Genomic DNA, 26,078 nt, shown 5'->3' on the forward strand with positions numbered 1-26,078 from the left:
ATTCTTCTCAGTAAAGCATTATAAGAATGAGAAAGGAAATATCCAATGTACTGAATACTAATATGAAGCCAGTAGACAGTCTAATTCACCCCCACATGGGCCTCAATTTTAAATAGAGCCAAGCAACCATTTGCTGACTAGAGTCACACAGATACTCTCAGTTTGCCAAATAACTCACATGGCTGCTTAACTCTGGGATTTTCAGGGCTCAACCATATAGACCAGTCAGAACTCAGCTCCAAAAACCAATCAGAATGAAGTAAATTTCTATTTTTCATTTGCACAAATGGACCTGATCCGGAATCTGGGCAGGACTTCTCCCTACAAAACCCTGGCTTCCTCTTTGTCCACCCTCACATCAGAGGCTGCCTCTACCTGGTTGGCAAATAAAGTCTCTTCCTTCCAGTTCCTTTTCAGAGAACTTTTTTTTGCAAAAGGCAGAGTCAAGTAGAGGAGAGTCTGCCATTCTGCTGAGCCTAAGCAGCAGCTCCTGCACCAGCACATCACATCCCAGTTCCCCCATTTCCCAGCCACTGATCCTGCATTCCTGGAGGAAGAGCCTCACTCTGCTGCTGCCACCTGCTCCTCTTCCCCTGTATCCAGGGACTATATATCCTGACCTCTTCCACACCTCCATACCCCTGGCTGGTTCAGTGGACAGTACTAAACATCTGTGCTCTGGGAAGTGGGGGTGATGATGGGGCATCCTCTTATCCATCCAGGTCTTAATGGAATCAGTATATGTTTATGATTAAAATAAGGCATTCAGACTGGGCTTAGTGGCTAATGCCTATAATCGCAGCATTTTGGGAGGCTGAGGGCAGGAGGATTGCTTGAATTCAGGAGTTTGAGACCATCCTGGGCAACATAACAAGATACCCATTTCTATAAAAAAAATTTAACATGGATGGAGCTGGAACATATTCTTCTTAGTAAAGCATCTCAAGAATGGAATAAAAAGTATCCAATGTACTCAACTGTACTATGAAACCAATATATAATCACCCACACTTCCATATGAACGTTATAACTCAACTATAGCCCAAGAGGAAGGGGAAAAAGGAGAGAAAGAGGAGGCAGGGGGAAGATGGGTGGAGAGAGAGTAATTGGTCACACCACACCTATGGTGCATTTTACAAGGGTGTATGTCAAATCTACTAAGTGTAGAGTGTAAACATCTTAACATGATAATTAAAAAAGTGCAATGGAGGCTATTTTTTGTAAGTATTTCAAACTGTATATAAAACCAACACGTTGTATCCCACAAATGCATTAATATACACAACTATCATTTAACAAAAGAAAAATTTAACAGTGACTCTGGCATAGTAGTGTATGCCTATAGTCCTAGGTAATTAGGAGGCTGAGATGGGAGGATCACTTGAGCCCAAGAATTTAAGGCTGCAGTGAGGTCTGAAGACAGCCTGAGTGACACAGCAAGACGATATAGAAAAAAAAGAAAAGCATTCTGCAATTAGCTTTTCAAATAACACGCTTTCTTCCTTGACATCTCAACTATAGAAAGCAGGGCCCAGGAGTGAGATATTCTCAAAGCGTTACAGCCCACATACCTTCCTTCTTCTGCACCCCCAGTATCCCACAGCAGCATCCAGCTAGTTCATTATCACCTTCACAATTTTTAACAAAAGAAAAGAGAAAAAACTTTTTCTTTTTTTTAATTTATTTTATTTTATTTATTAAATCATAGCTGTGTACATTGATATGATCATGGGGCATCATTCACTAGCTTCACAGGCCGTTTACCAAGTTTCACATATACCCTTGTAAGATGCACCGCTGGAGAAAAAACTTTTTCTTCTGTATTTTATTTACTTAAAGCACTTGAAGTGACCCAAGGAAGAGAAATTGAGAATGAAATTATACAAAAAGCAAAGTGCTGTATGTCCTCTGAAAAAGAAAAAGGGGAGATAGATTGTAGAAATCACCTGAAAATGCTCACTATCCATGAGCAGTAGACAAGATGATTAAAATGACAATAAAAATCAGAACACCTATGGCAAAGACAGATATTAACATGTGTGAAGCCATCCAGCGCCAGGCCCTGAGCAGCGCCTTGGCCGCCCAGTTACTCTCCTCCTCTCCCAGCTCTCGCTTCTGCTTTTCCACCTGCTGTCTCACCCTGCCCAGGTACTGCCTGTAGTCTTCCTGGCAGGGGCTGTCCCTGCCTCCCTGGAGCATCTCGGCATCGACGAAGAGGCCGTTGCGGTAGAAGGAGCCCTCCCGCTCCCGCTCCAGCCTCTCCACCACAGCCATGAGCTCCGCCAGCTGCCGCCGCTGCTCCTCGCCTGTGGCCCTGTTGTTGAAGGCGCAGTACCTCCACCCGCACTCCCGCACCAGGCCCTTCAGGCTGTGGTTGTCCGTGTTCGCCACATAATCGCTCAAGGCCTCGCCCCCTAAGTCTTCCCTGTGGGTGAAGAGGATGATCACGTGCCTCATGGCCCCTACCCCAAAGACCTCCTTCACCCTCCTGACGGCCACCACATCCTGGGCCGTGAAGCGCCCCAGCTGGGTCACCAGGAGCAGCACGTGGGGCCCCGGGGCAGAGAGCAGGTAGCAGTCCCCGATGTCCTTGTACATCTCTTGGGCCTGGGCCTTGACTTCGAAAATGGAGGGTGTATCGACCACCAGGATGTTCCTCCCGTTCCATGAGCCTGTCTCCCTCTGGCATGTCCTGGTCACTGCCTGGGTCCCCAACTTGGACTCAAACACTGTCTGGCAGAGGATGCTGTTCCCTGTGGCGCTCTTCCCACAGCCTGTTTTGCCCACCAGGATCATCCTTAATGAGGGTGACGTTGAATACCAGCTATCTTCTAATCTACCTATTAAAAAACAAGAAGATTTTGTGTCTTACTAAGTTAGTGATTCTGAACACTGTGAGGTCATGGATCCTCTGGGTATCTGGTGAAAGCCATGACCCTCTTTCCCAGAATGGCAGGCATATTTAGTTGCACAGAAAAATGGTTCTTGGATATATAGGAAGCCCCCATGGCAGCCCATGCTTTGATCCATAGACAGGAGTCACACTAGGCAGGTGTGTGAGCACTTCATCTGCATCGTGACAGAGTTCTTCTGGAAGGAAAGTGTTCAGGGTGCTTTTCCCTGTGTGTGTTCAGGCCAGCTCCATAGAGAACTGGTTACTAAGTAAATGTTCTGAGACTGGAAGGAGGCAGAGGCTAAGTCTCAAGTGGGAATATAGGATTAACTTTCTTCCACCCACAAATTCCCTGGCATACTTGTATGATGTGCCCAGCACATTTATCCTGGTATGAAGGTAAGGGAGTCACAAAGCTACAGTGACAATACTCCCCCCCGGTCCCCCATCAATGGCCAGCTGTGTGTTCTTGGACCTGTGCTCTTTGGATGGGAAGTGCCATGCTAGAGTTGAGATGATGGAGTCTCAGTTAATGTTAGGACCACATTTAGGACATGACCCTAGGGTGGATGGCTGAAGAGGGCATAAGATTAGACCATTAGAAGCTCATGTATCTGAAAGATTATCTATTTTGTTGATTGAAGTGCAGAAAATTGTAACAAAAGTGGTGATGGAGGGGGCCACACTGAGCCAAGAGTTAGAATCTTCAAGGTATGGAGACCGGGAGAATCTGAGGATTTCTAGAGTTGCTACGTGCATTTCTAGACACTCACGTGCATTCTAAGTGCCTTTTGGGCTCTAAGAACTGATTATTTTATTCCTCCTCCTCTGAGTTGGTTCTTCCTTTACCTAAGTATTCTGTGTCACTTTGTAGCAAACACCATGGCTGAACCTCAGATGGAGGACTTTCCCCTACTTTCAGCTGAGAGTGCACAAGGACAGAGAAATCCCATTCGTGACTTGGCTCTGGACCCTCTGACCCTTGACTTCAAGTTTAATTTCTGTTTCCCTTGCACCCTGTGCAGGGAGAGAGGGGACGTGTGTGTGCAGGTGTGTGTGTGATGACAATGGTGTGGTGGGGCACAAGAGGATTAGGAAGGTAAAGCCCAGTGATAGTTGCCATTTTCTTCTTTGTTTGAAAGTAATTGGGTTCCTGCCACTGTGTTTGGGTGAGGGGGATAGGAAGGGAGAGAATCATGACTCTCTCCAAGTGGTTTGAGCTCTTGAGAACATCACAGGTTCTTACCTTCAGCCAGCGTTCCGTAATTGCTGTTCTGAGGCCCTTCCATTCTCTTCTGGAAGAAAAATCAGAAAAAAGATAAAAATCAAGTGTCCATGTGGGAGCTGGTAGGGCCTGAGAGCAGCTCAATTCAGGTACCTAGGAATTATTACCCTTACATGATCCACTTCCATTGCTAATTTTCTAACATATTTTTATTTTTAAACATCTACAAATAATTTTAAGCAAACCAGGCAATGCCAGGTTATGCTAACACAATGCCCTGCTGCCTTTCTTCTTCTCAGCTTGCAGAAAAGGAGAAAATGTTTGGACTATCTCTCCCCAACTTGAAAGGCTGGAAATGAAGAAAGCATTCTTCTATGGAACAAGAGTGGGAGATTAAAAAAAAAAAAATTGGAAACAAACTAGGTGAACTTGCCAGAATGCAGAAAAAACAATTGCCTTGCAGTCAATAATATTTTGTTTGAAGTACTGGGCATTTCCAGTCCCAGAGACTCTTTGTGTCAGATGCACTCAGAGGACAAAGTGACAAAGAGGAAGGTACAATGTGCTTCCCAAGGGGGGTTGGGAGCTCCAGTTACTGGCATGAGAGGAAGTCATGCAGGGGGACGGGATGAAGCATGACTGCCTTCACCCCCAGACCTGGTGGAGAGAAGGTGAAGCAGCAGTTGAAGAGAAAGCATCATGTTTAGGACAAATTTAAGATAAACTCATCCCCTGCTCAGTGCAACAAAATCCAGTATTTCACAGTAGCTTATCTGGGATATACATCTCCCACCTGACCTAGACATTACCACATATGACTCCAAGGGGGTTGTGCTAACCTACATGTACAAATTTCCAAAATCTATAAGGAATAAAATCTAACTAATAATAGGGTGAAGAAGAAGAAGAAGAGAAGGAGGAGGAGAAGGAGAAGAAATTTCTAAAATCTTCACAGGCACTTGGTGAAACTACACTTCTTTTTTTTTTTTTTTTTTTGTCTTTTGCAGTTTTTGGCCAGGGCTGGGTTTGAACCCGCCACCTCCAGCATATGTGGCCAGCGCCCTAGTCCTTTGAGCCACAGGTGCCGCCCTGAAACCACACTTTTAATTTCTCATCACCTTTATGTGCATAAGTAAGGATATCTTAATTGGTTTAAACTTGCATTTTACTGATTACCATTGAATTAAAATAGTTCTCATACTTTATTTGCTATTTAAGTTGGTTCTGCTATTTCAGTCTTTTGTACATTTTTCTATTTTTTCAGTGGATTTTCCTGTCCCTCTTTTGGAAAACCATCCATTTTCACATTATCAAAACACATTATGACAGCTTCCTCACCCCCTTCCCTCCCCTGTTCCCACCTATCTCCTCTTCTCCTCTTCCCCTTCCCTCCCTTTTCTGTTTTCTCTCAGCCCAGAGAAGGGCATTGGCACCACAACCACCACCCATGCACTGTTCTTGTCTCTGATAAACTATACCCTGGTTTTTGCTAAAAGTACCCAAATCTCTTTTCTACTCCAGATGACGTTTTCTGAGGCCTAGAATCAACCCACTGACATGGTGCTGTGCTGCCTGATGACCTTCACCAGCTGGACAACCCTCCAAGCAGCCATTTATAGTTTTCAAAGTTTTTTCATGTTCATTGTTTTCATTGCTCTCCAAATTCTTTGTAATGTGATCAAGATTAGTATTACATTTTCTCTTTTTAAAAAATTATTCTTACCTTTCTTTGTATTATTCCATTTACTTGAAAGTTGATAGAAAATGTATCAGTGTTTGCCAAGGGCTGGGGATAAAATTTCCATTAAAATATTAAAAACAGCATTGGATGATCTGCCCTAGGTCATATATTTGTCACAGAGCCAATATCATAAAATAGCTCCTTTTGCCTGTGTATTTTCCTTGATTCCACAGGGTGGTAGGGAGAGACTATTTCAGATAAGTTAAAAATTCTCTGGGAACATCATCCAATGCTGCCACCCCACAGTCAGTACTCAAATTGATGCAGACAGCCTGGAAGCCTGCCCTGAAACCAACACAGAGAATTGTATTGCAAAACCCTGAGTGCATTTAAAAAAACAGTATTCAAAAATGAACTAGCAAAGAAAAGAAATAGCAAAGGATATTAACAAATGGAAGAACATACAATGCTCATGGCTGGGAAGAATCAACATTGATAAAATGTCTATACTTCCCAAAGCAATCTACAGATTCAATGCCATCCCTATCAAAATATCAACATTGTACTTTCAAGACTTGGAAAAAATAATTCTTCATTTTGAATGGAACCAGGAAAAAAACCATATAGCTAAGGCAGTTCTTAGTAATAAAAACAAAGCTGGAGGCGGAGCATGATGGCAGACGGGACAGACATGTAGCCCACCTCTCCCAAGTCATCAGCCTTTTTATCTGTTTATTTGCTCATTTGGTCTCAATGAGTTTGGTGTTTTGACCTGCAATTCTGAGCTCCCAGCACTCCCATCCACTCTCACTCTGAGGTCTGGAGGCCTGTCTCCCAGGAGTCCAGATTCTTGGGTGATTTCTCAAGAGGTGTGGACAGGGCCTGGACTGCAGCTGGTCAGTGCTAATTCTGCAGCACGGGAGTGAGAAGACAACAGCCAGCTGAGAGGGAACCACACCGGAGTGGCAGTGCCCTGAGGTGCAAAGCAGCAGCCGTTTTTGGCAACGAAACGGTCCACCCCCGGATATTCCAAAGCCACAAGCCCTGTCTCCCTGGGCAACCAGAGGAGGCTGGGCATCTTCTCAGAAGGCAACCACCATGGAACAGATCTGGGACTGAAACACAGGCCTCGTGAGTAAAGGGTCTGCCTGTGGTGGTACCAGCCTGGGTGGAGCGCAGGGACTAGAAAACGCATGCGCAAAGCCAGAAAATTCCCAGGGCAGGGCTGACCCAGAGGACTGCTTTACTGAGCCTAAGATGCACCCGGCCCTCAGGGAATCATCAGCCTATAGACAAAGGAAAGCAAGAGGCTAGAGCTGACAATGCTACAAATACAAACCTACAGGAGTAAAGACAGGGCCTGAGGCACAGTTTCTGGGAACTCAAAACAGCTTCTCTTCTGCAGAGGAATTTAGCAGGGACAGAAACAAATTCCTGCAAAGTTATTCTGTTCTGCCAGAAACATCAATCAGGGGTGGGGCTGGAACTGAATAAACACCCTCCAGCATCCATCAAGCACCTGAGGTTGTCAGGCCCCACCACATCCTGCTGGATAGAGGCAGAGAGCAGTGGCCTGTCTGAGAAGATACAGATGTCCTTGTGATTCAGGTAGGTGCAAAGTCCTGGAGTATCTGCTAACGGGAGGCACCTGAGTCACAGCCCTGCGGGGCTATCAGTGACTAGGTGTGACAGAGGCGCAAGGTGAAGAAGGAGGCATCAACTTTCCCAGACTATTCTATTTGCTGGGCGGGTCCTCCTGACTTGACGGAGCACCTGAGCAAGTGATATTTGAGTTGTCACCAACTCCTGCGATCCAGTTCCCAGAGACCTTTGAAACTCTCACACCTGAGACAGGTGCTGACTGAGACAATTGATTTGGACCTTTTGAACTGAGCAAATCACCTGAGGACTATTCAAGTGGAGCCCTGGGTGTGTGGTTATAGGAAGGTTTGATTTTCAAAAGTTGGCTCAAGAATTTAATGAATTTAAAGACAAAACCACCAAAGATTTTGATGCACTGAAGCAAGAATTTGCAGCCCACAAAGATCTGAAAAATACAGCAGAATCCCTCAGTAACACAGTGGAGCAAGCAGAAGAAAGGATATCTGACATTGAAGACAAAGCTTTGAACGCTCCCAAACTCTCAAAGAGGAAGAGAAATGGAGAGCAAAAATGGATCATTCTCTCAGAGAGCACTGGGATAATTGGAAGAAGGCTAATATCTGCCTCATTGGAATCCATGAAAGTGATGAAATGGCCTTGCAAGGCAAAGAGGCCCTTCTCCATGAAATTATAAAAGAGAATTTTCCAGACATGCCAAGAGATTCTGAAATTCAGATAGCAGACAGTTTCAGAAACCCAGCATGACTTAATGCGAATAAGACATCCCCCAGGCATATCATAATTAACTTCACTAGTGTTAATATGAAAGAGAAAATTCTGAAAGCAGCCAGACGTAAGAAATTCATTACGTACAAAGGGAAGAATATTAGAATGACTGCAGATCTCTCTGCTGAAACTTTTCAAGCCAGAAGAGGCTTGAAAGTCATCAACTTTTAATCTCCTAAAACAAAATAACTTTCAACCCCAGATCGTGTATCCAGCTAAACTGAGATTCATTTATGATGGAGAAATTAAATACATTAATGACATTCATATGTTGAAGAAATTTGCCATAACCAAACCAGCTCTTCACGCTATTCTCAGACCTATACTCCATAATGACCAGCCCAACCCTCTACCACAAAAATAAACTCACTCAGAAACTTTTGATCAAACTCCAACTTCCAAAAGTGGTGAATGGATTAAAAATGTCCACTGGACATTCAAAAAACCCGATACCCAAAATTTTACCAGATTTATCAATATTCTCCATTAGTGTGAATGGCTTAAACTGTCCTCTAAAGAGGCACAGGTTAGCTGACTGGATACAAAAACTTAGGTCAGATATTTGCTGCATATAAGAGTCACATCTTAACTTAAAAGATAAATATAAACTCAGGGTGAAAGGATGGTCGTCCATATTTCAGGCAAATGGTAGCCAGAAAGAAGCAGGCATTGCACTTCTATTTGCAGACACAATAGGCTTTAAACCAACAAAAGTAAGGAAGGATAAGAATAGTCACTTCATATCAGTTAAGGGTAATACTCAATATGATGAGATTTCAATTATGAATATTTATGCTCCCAACCAGAATGCACCTCAATTTATAAGAGAAACACTAACAGTCATGAGCAACTTGATTCTTCCAGCTCCATAATAGTTGGAGATTTCAACACTCCTCTGGCAGTGTTGGATAGATCCTCCAATAAGAAGCTGAGCAAAGAAATTTTAGATTTAAACCTAACCATCCAACATTTAGATTTAGCAGACATCTACAGAACATTTCATCCCAACAAAACTGACTACACATACTTCTCAGCAGCCCACAGAACATACTCCAAAATCGATCACATCTTAGGTCACAAGTCTAACCTCAGTAAATTTAAAGGAATCGAAATTATTCTTTGCATCCTCTTGGACCACCATGGAATAAAAGTTGAACTCAGTAACAATAGGAATCTGTATACTCATACAAAAACATGGAAGTTAAATAACCATATTCTGAATGATAGCTGGGTCAGAGATGAGATCAAGAAGGAAATTGCCAAATTTTTGTAACAAAATGACAATGAAGACACGAATTATCAGAACTTCTGGAATACCACAAAGGCAGTCCTGAGAGGGAAATTTATAGCACTGCAAGCCTTCCTCAAGAGAACGGAAAGAGAGGAAGTTAACAACTTATTGGGACATCTCACGCAACTGGAAAAGGAAGAACATTCCAACCCCAAACCCAGTAGAAGAAAAGAAATAACCAAAATTAGAGTAGAATTAAATGAAATTGAAAACAAAAGAATTATACAACAGATCAATACATCAAAAAGTTGGCTTTTGAAAAGGTCAATAAAATAGATAAACCTTTGGCTAACCTAACCAGGAAAAAAAGAGTATAATCTCTAATTTCATCAATCAGAAACGACAAAGACGAAATAACAACAGACTCCTCAGAAATTCAAAAAATCCTTAATGAATATTACAAGAAACTTTATGCTCAGAAATAAGTAAATCTGAAGGAAATTGACCAATACTTGGAAGCACGTCACCTTCCAAGACTTAGCCAGAATCAAGTGGAAATGTTGAACAGACCAATATCAAGTTCTGAAATAGCATCAACCATACAAAATCTCCCTATAAAGAAAACCAGATGGGTTCATGTCAGAATTCTACCAAACCTTTAAAGAGGAACTAGTACCTATATTATTCAGCCTGTTCCAAAATGTAGAAAAAGAAGGAAGACTACCCAACACGTTCTATGAAGCAAACATCACCCTGATCCCTAAACCAGGAAAAGACCCAACGAGAAAAGAAAATTATAGACCAATATCACTAATAAATATAGATGCAAAAATATTCAACAAGATCCTAACAAACAGAATCCAGCAACACATCAAACAAATTATACATCATGACCAAGTTGGTTTTATCCCAGTGTCTCATGGCTGGTTCAATATACGTAAATCTATAAGTATAATTCAGCACATAAACAAATTAAAAAACAAAGACCATATGATTCTCTCAATTGATACAGAAAAAGGTTTTGATAATATCCAGCATCGCTTCATGATCAGAACACTTAAGAAAATTGGTATAGAAGGGACATTTCTTAAACTGATACAGGCCATTTACAGCAAATCCACAGCCAATATCACATTGAATGGAGTTAAATTGAAATCATTTCCACTCAGATCAGGAACCAGACAAGGCTGCCCATTGTCTCCACTGCTCTTTAACATTGTAATAGAAGTTTTAGCCATCACAATTAGGGAAGAAAAGGCGATCAAGGGTATCCATATATGGTCATAAGAGATCAAACTTTCACTCTTTGCTGATGTTATGATTGTATATCTGGAAAACCCCAGGGATTCTACTACAAAACTCTTAGAAGTGATCAAGGAATACAGCAGCATCTTAGGTTACAAAATCAACATTTATAAATCAGTAGCCTTTATATATACCAACAATAGTCAAGCTGAAAAAACAGTTAAGCACTCTATTCCATTCACAGTAGTGCCAAAGAAGATGAAATATTTGGGAGTTTTTCTAACAAAGGACATGAAAGATTTCTATGAAGAGAACTATGAAACTCTAAGAAAAGAAATAGGTGAGAACATTAACAAATGGAAAAACAAACCATGCTTATGGCTGGGAAGAATCAACATTGTTAAAATCCATACTGCCCAAAGCAATATACAATTTTAATGTATCCCTATTAAAGCTCCACTGTCATACTTTAAAGATCTTGAAAAAAACAATACTTCATTTTATATGGAATCAGAAAAAACCCTCGAATACCCAAGACATTACTCAGAAATAAAAACAAAGCAGGAGGAATCACGCTACCAGACCTCAGACTATACTACAAATCGACAGTGATCAAAACAGCATGGTACTGGCACAAAAACAGACAAGTAGATGTCTGGAACAGAACAGAGAACCAAGAGATGAATCCAGCTACTTACCATTATTTGATCTTGGACAAGCCAATTAAAAACATTCAGTGGGGAAAAGATTCCCTATTTAATAAATGGTGCTGTGTGAACTTGCTGGCAACCTGCAGAAGACTGAAACTGGACCCACACCTTTCACCATTAACTAAGATAGACTCTCACTGGATTAAAGATTTAAACTTAATACAAGAAACTATAAAAATACTAGAAGAGAGTGTAGGGGAAACCCTTAAAGAAATCGGCAGGGCGAGTATTTTATGAGGAGGACCCCCCGGGCAATTGAAACAGCTTCAGAAATACACTACTGGGACCTGATCAAACTAAAAAGCTTCTGCACAGCCAAGAACATACTAAGTAAAGCAAGCAAACAGCCCTCAGAATGGGAGAATATATTTGCAGGTTATGTCTCCGACAAAGGTTTAATAACCAGAATCCACAGAGAACTCAAACATATAAGCAAGAAAAAAAACAAGTGATCCCATCGCAGACTGGGCAAGGAACTTGAAAAGAAACTTCCCTGAAGAAGATAGGTGCACGGCCTATAGGCATATGAAAAAATGCTCATCATCTTTAACATCGGAGAAATGCAAAGCAAACCTGCATTGAGATACCATCTAACTCCAGTAAGATTAGCCCATATCACAAAATCCCAAGACCAGAGATGTTGGCATGGATGTAGAAAAAAGGGAACTCTTCTACACTGCTGGTGGGAATGCAAATTAATACATTCCTTTTGGAAAGATGTTTGGAGAACACTTAGAGATCTAAAACCAGATCTGCCATTCAATCCTATAATTCCTCTACTAGGTATATACCCAGAAGACCCAAAATCACGTTATAACAAAGATATTTGCATCAGATTGTTTATTGCAGCCCAATTCACAATTGCTAAGTCATGGGAAAAGCCCAAGGGCCCATCGATCCACGAATGGATTAATAAATTGTGGTATATGTACACCATGGAATATTATGCAGCCTTAAAGAAAGATGGAGACTTTACCTCTTTCATGTTTACATGGATGGAGCTGGAACATATTCTTCTTAGTAAAGTATCTCAAGAATGGAAGAAAAAGTATCCAATGTACTCAGCCCTACTATGAAACTAATTTATGGCTTTCATATGAAAGCTATAACCCAGTTATAACCTAAGAATATGGGGAAAGAGGAAAGGGAGGGTGGGACGGGGGAGGATGGGCAGAGGGAGGGTAATTGGTGGGATTACATCTGCAGTGCCTCTTACAAGGGTACATGTGAACTTTAGTAAATGTAGAATATTAGTGTCTTAACGCAGTAACTAAGAAAATGCCAGGAAGGCTATGTGAACCATTGTGATGAAAATGTGTCAAACTGTTTATAAAAACAGTGTATGGTGCCCCATGATTGCATTAATGTACAGAGCTATGTTTTAATATTAATGAAAAAAAAAAAGGCAGGGGTATCAGCATACCAGATTTTAGGTTGTACTACAAAAACATAGTGGTCAAAACAGCATGGTACTGGCACAAAAATAGAGAGACATTTGGAACCGAATAGAATGTCAGGAAATGAAACTAACATCATATAGCCACCTAATCTTTGATAAACCAAACAAGAACATACACTGCAGGAAAGACACCCTGTTCAATAAATGGTGCTGGGACAGCTGGATATCCACGTGTCAAAGACCTAAACTGGACCTGCACCTTTCTCCACTCACAAAAATTGATTCGAGATGAATAAAAAACTTAAATTTAAGGCACAAAATGATAAAAATCCTCAAAGAAAGCATACGAAAAGCACTGGAAGACATTGGCCTTGGGAAAGACTTCATGAAGAACACTGCCATGGCAATTGCAACAACAAAAAAAAAATAAAGAAATGGTACTTAATTAAACTGAAAAGCTTCTGTACAGCTAAGGAGACAACAACCAAAGCAAATAGACAACCTACACAATGGGAAAGGATATTTGCATATTTTGAATCAGACAAAAATTTGATAACTAGGATCTATAGAGAACTCAAATTAATCCACACGAAAAAGCCAACAATCCCATATATCAAATGGGTAAGAGACATGAATAGAACCTTCTCTCAAGAAGACAGACAAATGGTTAGCAAACATATGAAAAAAAGCTCTTCATCCCTAATTATTAGAGAAATGCAAATCAAAACCACACTGAGATATCACCTAACCCCAGTAAGAATGGCTCATCACAAAATCTCAAAACTGCAGGTGCTGGCGTGGATGTGGAGAGAAAGAAACACTTTTACACTGCTAGTGGGACTGTAAACTAATACAATCTTTTTGGAAGGAAGTATGGAGAACCCTCAAAGAACTCAAGGTAGACTTCCCATTTGATCCTGCAATCCCATTACTGGGCATCTACCCAGAAGGAAAAAAATCCTTTTAGCATAAGGACACTTGCACTAGACTATTTATTTCAACTCAATTTACAGTCATCAAAATGTGGAAACAGCCTAAATGCCCACCAACCCAGGAATGGATTAGCAAGCTGTGGTATATGTATACCATGGAATACTAGTCAGCCGTTAAAAACATGGAGACTTTACATTCTTTGTATTAACCTGGATGGAAGTGGAACACATTATTAAGAAGTAAATGATTTTTGCAATAATCCGAGTGATATGGATTGAGAATTTTTTTCAGAATCTCCTGAAATGAATGTGGCCCCTGCCAGCATGTTGACTTTCACCTTGTGAGACACTAATAAAGTCATCTAGACCTGGAAAAAATAAATAAATAAAGATTCACAAGAATGGAGAGGCATAAATTCTATGTATTCAATTTTGGTGTGAGGACAATTAATGACCTAGTACATAGTGGGGGGTGGGGGAAGGGGAGAGCAGAAAGAGAAAGAAGGAGGGATGGGATGGGGGAGAGGAAGAGGAGAGACAGGGAAGGAGAGAAGGGGGGTGGGATCTCAGTGTGTGACACACCTTTCAGGGGCAAGACACAATTTAAGAGGGACTTTACCTAAGAAATGCAATGAGTGTAACTTGGTTTCTTATACCAAGTCACAATGAATCCCCAACAATAAAAATAAAATAAAATAGCAGAGGGAAGGAATGGTTCTGAATTGAACCATTTCAATTTAAAACATCCTAGTGGTTTTACTTGACTTGGTTCTCAATGTGACCCAGATGCAGCAATACAGCTGTCAGAACAGCCAGTCAGACTCAGCCACGTTCCATGGGCAGAGCAATAGTTCTCAGTAATTCAGGCTGCATTGGGGGATAGATTTCTGGCAGATACTAACTAATAAGAAAGTCTCCGCCGGTGGGTCAGAAAAGATACTAATGGGGATGCTAAAATGGGTCATAGGCAAGATAGTAAGGGGGCTGATGATGCCTAGAAAAGACCTGGGGGAACCAGAGCCCCAGAGATTGGCAACTGTGTGAGGTCACATCAGGAATCAGCAGCTGGGGCCAAACAGTGGTCCCTCTAGCTCCCACAGCTTCTGTGAGCATAAACCGCTTCTCCTTACCAGGAACGGCTGTCGGGCCCGTCCTCCTGGTCAGCGATGCTTGGTAGGCTGGTCCTCTTTCTGGAAGGCAAGTAGCAGCAGACAGAGCACCCTGGTCTGGGGGAAGGCAGCTCACGGGTTCCGGTGACGCTGAGCACATGGAATTAAAGAGCAGCCGCTAGCTGGGGTGGAAAGTGTGATGGCTTGGCCACGGGAAAAGAAGGAACACGAGGATTAGGGACAGTGGCTCACTTCCTGCAGCGTCCTCTTGGGGCAGCTGGAAACTGATGAAAACAAGACCCTGAAAGTCAGCTGGGTGCACTGTCTGAACTGGAGCCTCAGCAGTCACTTCCTCTCAGCAGCCTGCCCTGCGCCATCGTGCCGCCTCCTATTTCCTTTTTATGACTGTGTAAAGCAAGCAGTGTTTGGAGGACGGGCATATCAATGAATGACAAGTCCCCCATACTCAGGCTCAGAAAACCCCTTTGTGACTGGAAAGTTCAGGCACAAGCCCTCTGCACCCGTCTCTGGATCACCTGCTCCTCCAGACAACCCCAGACCCCTTCACACAGGCTCTGCTTCTAGAATGTTCCTGCTAACCAGGCTTAGAAAGGCACTGCTGTGCTGGCTTCGGCAGCACATATACTAAAATTGGAACGATACAGAGAAGATTAGCATGGCCCCTGCGCAAGGATGACACGCAAATTCGTGAAGCGTTCCATATTTAAAAAAAAAAAAAAAAAAAAGAAAGGCACTGCTGGTCCACAGAGGGCCTGGACTAGCCCCTCTCAGGATGTGTCTCCAGGCTGGTGTGCTGCTCCTTTCTCCTCCATGTGACAGAGCCTCTCTGTGGGGACACCCATGTGTCAGTTTATCCAGTTTAGTGTTGGGAGTGTGGCAACAACACCTCTATTTTTAACTGATTGCAGTTAAGGCTAAAGCAGTGAGGGAAAGCAGCTGTGAGATCAGAAACACACATGGGCTTAGGCTGAGGCCAGTCCTATCCCAGGAGTCCTCACATTCCTCTCTTTTGACATTTGAAGTGGGTAGGGGTGGTTGGTTAGCATCATATCATAACAAATGTCTAAGATCTTATGGGTAAAATAATTTAAAACATTCTCTTGCCAGCCCAGAAAAACCTCTTCACAAAGGTAGAAGAGAAAGAAAACAGTTAGTTATTGAATGTGTATTGAGTAGCTGAGACTATTGGCACCTGCCACAACGCCTGTCTAATTTTTCTATTTTTAGTGGAGATGGGGTCTCACTCTTCCTCAGGCTGGTCTCAAACTCCTGAGCTCAGTGGATCTTCCTGCCTTGACTTCCCAGAGTGCGAGGATTATATCCATGAGCTACTGAATCCAGCCTGTTCCATTTAATTTTTCACAGCTTAGAGAAGTTAGTTCTGTTTCCCCATTTATACAGATAAGGACATTAAAACTTGGTATTTTAGACCCTTTATATTATCTGGGGATTGGTCAATCCTTCCTCTCTTTCTTCCTTCTTTCTTTCCTCCCTTTCTCCCTTCTTGCCTTTCTCTTCCTTCCCTTCCCCTCATTTTTCCTCTTTTCTTCCTCACACGCCCACCAGGTTTGCACCTGGGAAGAGGGAGATGAGTCCAGCATGGGCCTAGCCCTCCCCTCAAGGCCCTCAGCCTAAGGTGGGTTTGGTCAGAGCTGGTACAAGCCCCTGCCATCCAAGGTCCTGAGTGCTGAGGAAAACTGTGCTCTCTGGGCTGCAGACAGCTTGGTCTTGAAAGTAATGTAGGAGTTCCCCAACAGGTGGTGGCAGGGAAGGGCATTGCAGGCAGAGGGTCTCAACAGTGGGCCACTGCATGGCTTGGTGGGGAATAGTAGTCTTGCTGAAGCAAGACATGTGCCAAGAGGAGCAGCCAGTGACAGGCCTGAGAGGGGTCTTGGGTAGCGAGTGCAGAGCTAGGGGCTAGGGCTTTATCCAGCCACACTGGGAGGGATTCCAGCCCAGGGGCTTCCAGCTTGCCTGGGATTTTCGCAAAGGGCTGGGGTGGTAGGTGGGCTCTGCTTGCATCTCAGTCCTGTAACTGCTTCCCTCTACCCTTCAGAGAATGAATGGTGTTTCCTACCAAGGCTTTATTTTCCGGAAGCCAAGGGCAGTTGTTGCTGCAATGATTCTTCCAATTCCTATAAATTCTGCCAACTCCTCTACGAGAGCATTAACTAGAGTGATGTATACCACGAATTCTGAAGACAGCTAATTCCTAAAAGCTCCTTGTGTCATCTTGCCTCTTGGGCTTGGTGTCTCCTGCTGGTTTCAAAGCCAGAGAAAGATGATTCTGGCTTATGAGCATTATAACAATTGCAGTCACTTCCTGAGCACCTACCGTTTGCCAGGTAAAAGCACTCAGCAGTTCACATACATCATTATCAGCTCATGCAGTGCTGGCCTCAAGGCTGGCCATTAAAGCAGTTCTCTGCTATCACTGAGGCTCGGAGAGGTGAATTAACTTGCCCAAGGCTGCACAGCCTTGAAATGCCAGGGAGAAGCCTGGGTCTGGCCCCAAGGCACCTGCTAACCTGGCATCTTCCAGGATTCCCGGAATCCCTGTGACCTTTGTGGTCTGCAGCTGCAGTCCTGGCCCCTCAGAGGCAAGACACCATCCTTTCCCTTCTGGAATTCACTAGTGGTACAGAGAAGCATTCAGAGGAGGAAAGTGGGCCAGTTGATGTTCTGGGGTGCTGGTCACCAGCCTTGCCTTGAGTCCTGTCTCTTTCTCTCATAGAGTTTCTTTTTTTTTTTTTTGAGACAGAGCCTCAAGCTGTTGCCCTGGATAGAGTGCCACGGCATCACAGCTCACACCAACCTCCAACTCCGGAGCTCAAGCAATTCTTCTGCCTCCGCCTCTCAAGTAGCTGGGATTACAGGCACCTGCCACAACACCCAACTAGTTTTTGGTTGCAGCCATCATAGTTGTTTGGCGGGCCCAGGCTGGATTTGAACCCAGTGGCTGGCGCCTTAGCCACTTGAGCCACAGGCGCCGAGCCTAGAGTTTCCTTCTTGCCCTGCCCCTGGCATCCCCAGCATCTTGCCTCCACCCTTCTCTGAGCCCTTCTTCCTGCCCATCCCGAGATTGGACCCTGGAAACACTTCTCATTCTCTCCAGCCAAGTTGGGAGCAGCTTCCACCCTGCTGCTGAAACTGGAAGTCTGGGCTCACCCCGATTGTCCGCTGAGTCCTGCCACGGTTAGCTCCTTACATTTCCTTAATTGTATTTGCTTCCCCCCATCCCTGTGTCTCCACTCTGGCTCTCAGTCTCCTCTCTTCTCCCCTTCAGTCCATCCTACAGAAGCAGGTAGAGTGTTCTCTCTCCCCTTGGAATGGTATTTCTGGTATATAAATTGCACACTGTCCCTGTCCCTTTGCTTCAATTGCCCTCTCCTTCCCCTTGACTAACTCCTACTCTTCATTAAAGACTTAATTCAAGAGTCACCACCTCCAGGGAGGCTTCACTGACCTCCTCCTGTGTCCTAGCTCTGTGCTGTGCCGGTGCCAGTCCCTACAGAGTCTGCTATTGCCTCTCCCATGACCTGTTGAAATGGTCTGCTTACATATCTGTCTCCCCTACTTGATTTTAAGCTTCCCCAGGGCAGGTGGGTGCTAAATAAGCATCCATTGTCCTGAGAAAGTTCAGGGATACTTCTGAGCTCCCTTCCTATGCGAAAGTCCCTGATTCTATGGCTTGTGTGCCAAACAGGCATTGTTTTTCTTTGCTGCTGCCATCACTGGTGTGGTGATGGTGCACAGGAGGGGACCCGATGGGCAGCAACAATTGGCTGAAGAAGGTGGCTGCTCCCTGCCTGTCAGCAGAACTCCTGGATCCCAGTGGTAGGAAACTGAGGCCCCAAGAACCTGACTTACCCCAATCACACAGCCAAGGAGCCAAACCCCTTCCCTGTGCTGAGCCATGGGGCAGCTGGGTGTCCAGGAAGTGGACACTGTCAGGAAGGCACCACCTATGCTCTGTCCCCCGACTCCCATCACCCTTCTCTAAGGCCTGCTCCTTGCCTGGCCTTGACCTCTCACTCTTCCTTGGAGTGGTCTTACAAAACTCTGAGACCTGGGAAATAGAACTTGGCACCAGCTGAACACTAGAAGGAGCAAGTTATCAAAGTGCTTGCCTAACTGGGTTTAGGGGTGTGATCTGGATCCTTTTCTTATTTTAAAAGAATTACTTGAACAAAACATGCTCACCATAGAGAAATAAGATTATAGAAGATTATAGATGAGAAAGAAGAAAGGAACAAAATTATTTAGCACCCTATCCCCTAGAAATGATCCATATAACATGTCTGAATCTTTTAAGATGTTTGTGCATTTATATATGGACTATATATGGGCATATATAATAAATAATTATATACATATGAAAAAAATTATTGAATATGCACCAAACCAGAATGCGGTCTGTATCACAAAGAATCAGCTCAGAGATCACACCTTGTTATGTAGCCAGGCAGACACAGCCCAATGCACATGCATCTCAAGATAAACCATAACTAGTCTTCAAGTAAACAGACTCAACAGCGCCATTTTTCACATATAATTTATCCTAAATTCACACAATAGCCATCTGTGTTAGCTAATTGCCTTTTTTCCAGAGGAAAAGAAACTTCCATATTTTTATGATGAGTGGAAGGTTTGCGATGCGAAGAGAGGTGCTTGGTGAAAGTTAGAGGTCCTAAGTTATGCTCCTACTTTCAGACTGGAAGGGAGGGGTCTGTCTTCCTGATATTCACATTTCAAAGTGCTTCCTGGCAGGTGCTTGCAAAGATCATCCTGGGTGATCAAACTGGCAAATAGCTTTTATTTTATTTTATTTTATTTTATTCTTTTTAATTAAATCATAGCTGTGTGCATTGATATGATCATGGGGCATCATTCCCTAGCTTTACTATGTGAAACTTGGTAAATGGTCTGTAAAGCTAGGCAAATAGCTTTTAAATAGATTTGCATTCAGAGAAAGAACTGGCACTTTCATGTTTTCTACAGAAAATGCTCTAAGAAGGGAAAAGGTAATTCTTTTTGTTTTTTTTCTTCCAAGGGAGAATTAGTGGTTTTTCCTAATTTTTCATTTTTATTCACCCTAAAAAAGATTTTTAAAAATCTTTTAAGCTTTTCAAGGACTTTTAACTCAGTAAATACTCTGAGTGAATTGGGCAAAGCAGGGCAGGGGGGAAAGCGGGTAAGAAAACCAAAGGGCTATGACGTGATCAGGATTTAACTCTTACTAGAAGGGACCAGGCATTCTACCAGCAACTGGAAGAAATCTCTCCAAAACCTGACCAGCAGAGTTTACATCAAAATCTTATAAACAGTGAGGGGACACTATTGCTAACTATGCTTATCAGTATAGCCAACCTAAATTCACTTCATGCTAGCAACATCCTAAAACAGGCTTGACCAGTTCACAAACATTCAATTCATGTGATCCTGATACGCCAGCTAAAGACTGATTTTCTGCTTTGAGTCCTCCTCTTCTCTAAAAGTTTTATCTGTTTTCTGCAAGTAGTTGCTGGGCTGCTCTTGTGGTCTACAGATACCACTAGAGAGTCAATGATGAAATATATTAACTGGGCTTGGTGCCTGTAGCTCAGCAGCTAGGGCACTAGCCATATACACTGGAGCTGGTGGGTTCAAACCCAGCCCGTGCCTGCCAAACAATGACAACTACAACAAAAAAATAGTTGGGGTGTTTTGGTGGGCACCTGTAGTCCCAGCTACTTGGGAGGCATAGGCAAGAGAATTGCTTAACCCCCTGAGTTTGAGGTTGCTATGAGCTGTGATCCCATAGCATTCTACTGAGGGTGACACAGTGAGACTCTATCTCAACAAAAGAAAAAAGAAAAAGAAATATATTTGCTGGTCCCTATCATCTTCTGGATGAGACCATGGGTTTCTTAGCAGTTAGGGGCTACCTTGCTATAACCTACCCCTAGAAAGTGTTGAAAAACACTTATTGAATAAATGAATAAAGCCTACAACCTAAATGGTCTAACTACTCCCTTATCTTGCCTTTTGTAGTTACATTTCACACTGTAGGAGCGATCTTAGTTAGGTAGCTAGTTTCACAAAGTAGAGTTGTAGAAGTTTGCACATCCAGATATATAGTAGTTCCAAGATTCTTTCTCTCTTTTCCATACCCTCTCTAATCCTCTGTTCAGATTTGCAAAGAACTATGAGGTTCACAAGAAACCAAGAGCTCCTAGAACATGATCAGTTTCCCTATCCTTTGGTTTAACACCAAAGTCAGTCCCCTTTCAGCCTGGACAAAGAGGTGACTAGTAATTCCCTTCCCACCTGCCTGCCTCCTCATTTTGAGTTTCCTTCTCTACCAGACTTCCTCAAATAGTACAAAATATAATCAATCATGTCTGAAAGTAGGTCCTTATCTATTCCTGGCCACCTCTGTTCTCCATGTGCTCACACAGCGACTCTCTCTGGTGTATAGAACTGAGCAGGCTCAGTTGCAATCAGTGTGCTCTAGTTACACGATGGGGGCTCTGGAGTCCTGGGTACCAGCCACCTCATGGTAGATATCTGCAGGCTGTCTCAGGGATCAGCTTTATCAAGACAGGTGGATGCCATGGCCACATCTCTGGTACATTTAGGGGAGATACCTTTCTAACCAACTTAGGAGGTAGAAAATTATCTGCTTCTGACAGAGGAGAAGAGGAGCCAGGAAGAGAGGAGGCCACTTACCCCTTTCTCCCAGTCTCTTTTTGGGCTGCTAGGGGACCAATTATTCCAAATTGCCCAGTACTTGACTGTATTAAGCACTGAAAGTCCCACATCTTGGGAAATCCTTTAGTCCCAGTCAAAGTGAGGCTTTTGGTCACCACATGGTCTTCCAAACTTGGTTCACTCTTGTCTCCATGCTCTGGCCCCTGCCTCTTATTCCTTCTTCTCAACACATGATGTGAATAAGGCTGGTGAGGGATGTGGAAATGCAACCCCAAGAAGAACTGGGAAAGGCTGAAGCCAAATGCTGAAGTGTGGTTTCTCATTCACGTCTATACTCCCTCTAAACAAAGTTCTTTGGAGAAATTCAGTAATAGTGTGCACTAAAACCCCACCCATTGCTAAAATGTGGAAATGCATGGAGGAGATAGAGTAAGTGCAGTGTGGAAACGTATAGAATGATTCTTTCAAAAGGATAAAAGTACCTTAGACATCTTGCAGGCCAGACAGCTGGTTTTTTAGGTGTACAGATTAAACAACATCAAGTGAAATCATCCCGCAAAGTTAGGCAATAATTCCAGTATCACTGTTGCTCTTAACTTACAAAGCACATTTTCATGCCCTGTGCTTTAGTTTGCTAATTTGATAATGGGAAGGAAATATTTGTTCTCCCTGCCATCATCACACACCTACGAGAATCCAAAAGAGCAAGTAAAAGATCCTGGAAAAGTATAAAAATACAGGCATTTCTACCTTAATCAGAATTATTACATCCTTTGTGTCTGGACAAGGTCATTGCCACTCCTTTTAGGGCTGAGAGGGACCAGGTCAGGGAGGCCTCTAGTTGGAGGTGGGCCAAGGGAACTCCTGGATCAGGATGTGCTGCAGACACCACACATACTCAAGAGGCTTCAGGTTGGGGGTGCAGATCATCTGGGGGTGAATCCAGCTGCTCAGCAGAGGGTTCACAAAGATACAGGTGACAAGGAAGTGTAGGGATTGAGCTCATGATTGACACACACAGCACAGAGGGAGGATTCAAGATGTCATGATGCACCCCTTAAATGTCTGGTTTACCTTATTCTTCTGAGCTGAGGCAGCACACCAGGCCCATTAAGTGGTAAGTCCAGACAGAACTTGTGTGCAGCAGACAAAAAGCTGTCCTCAAAGGAACCTACAGTCTGTCTAGAGAGGCAAGACTTATGGAAATGAAAGACAATGAGTAAGGGCCCCAAATGAATGTTTCCAGCCAGCATATTCCATACACCTCATCAGAAGCTTTAAAAAATGAAATAGAATAGAATAGAAACTATCAAAATTAATCACATGAAACACGTATGTGAGTGTTAGGAAGCAGAATACAATGTATTGTTTCCTAAGGGTAATGGTCAAAAATTACGGAAGGCCCAGTGGTAGACTGCATGTCAAGCAGGGTTTGGGGGAGAAAAGAGATCAAAATGTGCCAGCCCTAAAGGAAAGTCCCCGAGTGTGGAGTTGGTCTTGGACAAGTGAGCAGGGCTGAGAGGAGGTGGGAGGAGGGCCTTTCCAAGTGGTTACTTTTAAGGAAGCAGAGAGTATGTAGATGACACAGCAGGGCTGGATGGCCCTTGGAGTAGGTGTAGGAGCTTGTTATCATGACCTCTAGAGTTATCTGGGTAGCTGATGTCTACCTGTCTAATTCAATAGCAATGAGTTTAGAATCAGTAGCACCCGCACCAGTTCAGTTACTCCAAAAGGCCAAGAAAGAGCAGCTAGGACTGAATTTACACCTTGATGTTCTCTCATCTAATTGTTCACCCTGTGGGTTAGAAGAGGTCAGACACAGATGAGGTGGAGCATTCCAGGCTGGTATCTTGGAAGACTGAACTTGTAGGCTCTGGAGTGGGGTGTAGACCTTACTGAGAGTCTACTGAGACCCTCCCTTACCCCAACATTACCATCTGCAACCAAAGATCCACAAGCTTAGAACTTCCTGTCATGAATAATGTTTCTGATCTCACTGAGGTATATTCTGACCAGGCTGATGTCACTTTGTGTCATTACATCAGAAATTCTTGGTCCATGAGCCATAAATCAGTCATACATGTGTTGATGTATTTTCTTATCAGCCTTCAGGAAGGAGGGGACATCCTGTCCAAAACCCCCAAGGTGGCTGGAGGCCTGAATCAGTTCCCTCTAACAGAGGGGAGCCTCATCTGTTTACACACTATACAGTGACAAATGCTACCATGTAGAGTTTGATGTGAAAAAGTTGGGAAGCTCTACTTTTGATGAAAAAGACTAATATATAAGATCATGTTTTCCTTCTGTCTGAAGCAACAATTAACATTTAACATTATGGGATCTCAGAAGTTCCAACAGGCATATTTGTTGGCCTTGACCAACCTTCTTGGGATACACATCGCCTCTTACCACATTCCACTCCAGAAGAGCTTGTTTCTCTCTTTTGGAACCTATTAGTAACACATAGTCAGAGAATTAGACTCTTCCCCAGGGGACACTCCCCACCTGCCCCTGGTCTCTGTCTAGACCAGGCTCTCATAGTCCCAGACCATTCCAGAGGCAGGACCACAGTGGCTGCTTACTTGCTTCTTCAGAGAATGGAAAACATAGCATGGGAAACAATAAAACGTTAAGGCAAATCTGATTCCCCTGCTGAGAAGATGAAGGGGGTTGATTTGTACACAAGGTGCTCGGTGACAACATAAGAAGTCACATACAACAATATATGGACCATATATTGGTCCATGACCTTCTGTGACTTGTCTGTGAAACCCAAAGTCTGTGCTGCCATCAGCCTCACAGAATCTTGCACGCACACATCTGCCATTTGAGTTTAACCCAATGAGTAACTGAGTTTTGTGGAAGTGAAAGGCAAAAAAAGGTAAAGCCATAAGAGGGGAGAGCCTGAAGGATATCATGAGTCATCTAGACCAGTTTTTTTTTTTTTATCTAGTCCAGTTCTTTTCCCCACATATTACAGATAAAAAGACTGAGTTCCACAGTAGAGAAATGGTTTTAAGATCATCACTTTCGTTAATTTTAGTATATGATATGAGATATGAATCAAGATTCTTTTTTTTTTTATTGTTTGGGATTCACTGAGGGTACAATAAGCCAGGTTACACTGATTGCATTTGTTAGGTAAAGTCCCTCTTGCAATCCTGTCTTGCCCCCAAAAGGTGTGGCACACACCAAGGCCCCACCCATCTCCCTCCTTCCCTCTCTCTGCTCTTCCTTTCCTCACCCCTCCCTCCTTCTTTCTTTCTCTGCTCTCCCCTTCCCCCACCCCACCATGTCTTTAATTGTCATTAATTGTCCTCATATCAAAATTGAGTACATAGGATTCATGCTTCTCCATTCTTGTGATGCTTTACTAAGAATAATGTCTTCCACTTCCATCCAGGTTAATACAAAGGATGTAAAGTCTCCATTTTTTTAACGGCTGAATAGTATTCCATGGTATACATATACCACAGCTTGTTAATCCATTCCTGGGTTGGTGGGCATTTAGGCTATTTCCACATTTTGGAGATGGTAAATTGAGCCACAATTAACAGTCTAGTACAGTGTCCTTATGATAAAAGGATTTTTTTCCTTCTGGGTAGATGCCCAGTAATGGGATTGCAGGATCAAATGGGAGGTCTAGCTTGAGTGCTTTGAGTCCATACTTCCTTCGAAAAAGGTTGCACTAGTTTGCAGTCCCACCAGCAGTGTAAAAGTGTTCCCTTCTCTCCACATCCACACCAGCATCTGCAGTTTTGAGATTTTGTGATGTGGGCCATTCTTGCTGGGTTTAAATGGTATCTCAGGATGGTTTTGATTTGCATTTCTCTAATAGATAGGGATCATGAACATTTTTTCATATGATTTTTAGTCATTTGTCTGTCTTCTTTAGAGAAGGTTCTATTCATGTCTCTTGCCCATTGATATAAGGGATTGTTGGCTTTTTTCATGTGGATTAATTTGAGTTCTCTATAGATCCTAGTTCATCAAGCTTTTGTCTGATTCAAAATATGCAAATATCCTTTCCCATTGTGTAGGTTGTCTCTTGATTTGGCATTGGTTGTTGTCTCCTTAGCTGTACAGAAGCTTTTCACTTTAATTAAGTTCCATTTGTTTATTTTTGTTGCTGTTGCAATTGCCATGGCGGTCTTCTTCATGAAGTCTTTCCCTAGGCCAATATCTTCCAGTGTTTTTCCTATGCTTTCTTTGAGGATTTTTATTGTTTCATGCCTTAAATTTAAGTCCTTTATTCATCTTGAATCAATTTTTGTGAGTGGGGAAAGGTGTGGCTCCAGTTTCAGTCTTTTACATGTGGATATCCAGTTCTCCCAACATCATTTATTGAATAGTTAGTCTTTCCCCCAAGGTATGTTCTTGTTTGGTTTATCAAAGATTAGGTGGTTGGAAGATGTTAGTTTCATATCCTGGTTTTCTATTGAATTCCAAGTGTCTTTTTGTGCCAATACCATGTTGTCTTGATCACTATGGCTTTGTAGTACAGCCTAAAATCTGGTATGGTGATGCCCCCAGCTTTATTTTTATTACTAA

General features: G+C 43.0%; 1 protein-coding gene and 1 non-coding gene across 2 annotated transcripts in view; one reads left to right on the top strand and one right to left on the bottom strand.

Moving 5' to 3' along the window:
- Positions 1-1,665: 1,665 nt before the first annotated feature.
- The window catches only part of GIMAP5 (GTPase, IMAP family member 5), a 76,975-nt gene continuing 52,562 nt past the window's right edge, over positions 1,666-26,078 (bottom strand). Inside the window, 4 exon segments of the mRNA XM_053609231.1 lie at positions 1,666-2,840; positions 4,140-4,188; positions 14,835-14,859; positions 14,861-15,016. Of these exon segments, the coding sequence (XP_053465206.1) occupies positions 1,960-2,840; positions 4,140-4,188; positions 14,835-14,859; positions 14,861-15,016 (1,111 nt within the window). The 3' untranslated portion in view covers positions 1,666-1,959.
- LOC128560477 (U6 spliceosomal RNA) lies at positions 15,435-15,541 on the top strand. The gene has a single exon (XR_008372975.1). It is a non-coding gene; the product is annotated as a U6 spliceosomal RNA (small nuclear RNA).

This window comes from Nycticebus coucang, chromosome 11 (assembly GCF_027406575.1).
Source record: "Nycticebus coucang isolate mNycCou1 chromosome 11, mNycCou1.pri, whole genome shotgun sequence".
NCBI lineage: Eukaryota > Metazoa > Chordata > Mammalia > Primates > Lorisidae > Nycticebus > Nycticebus coucang.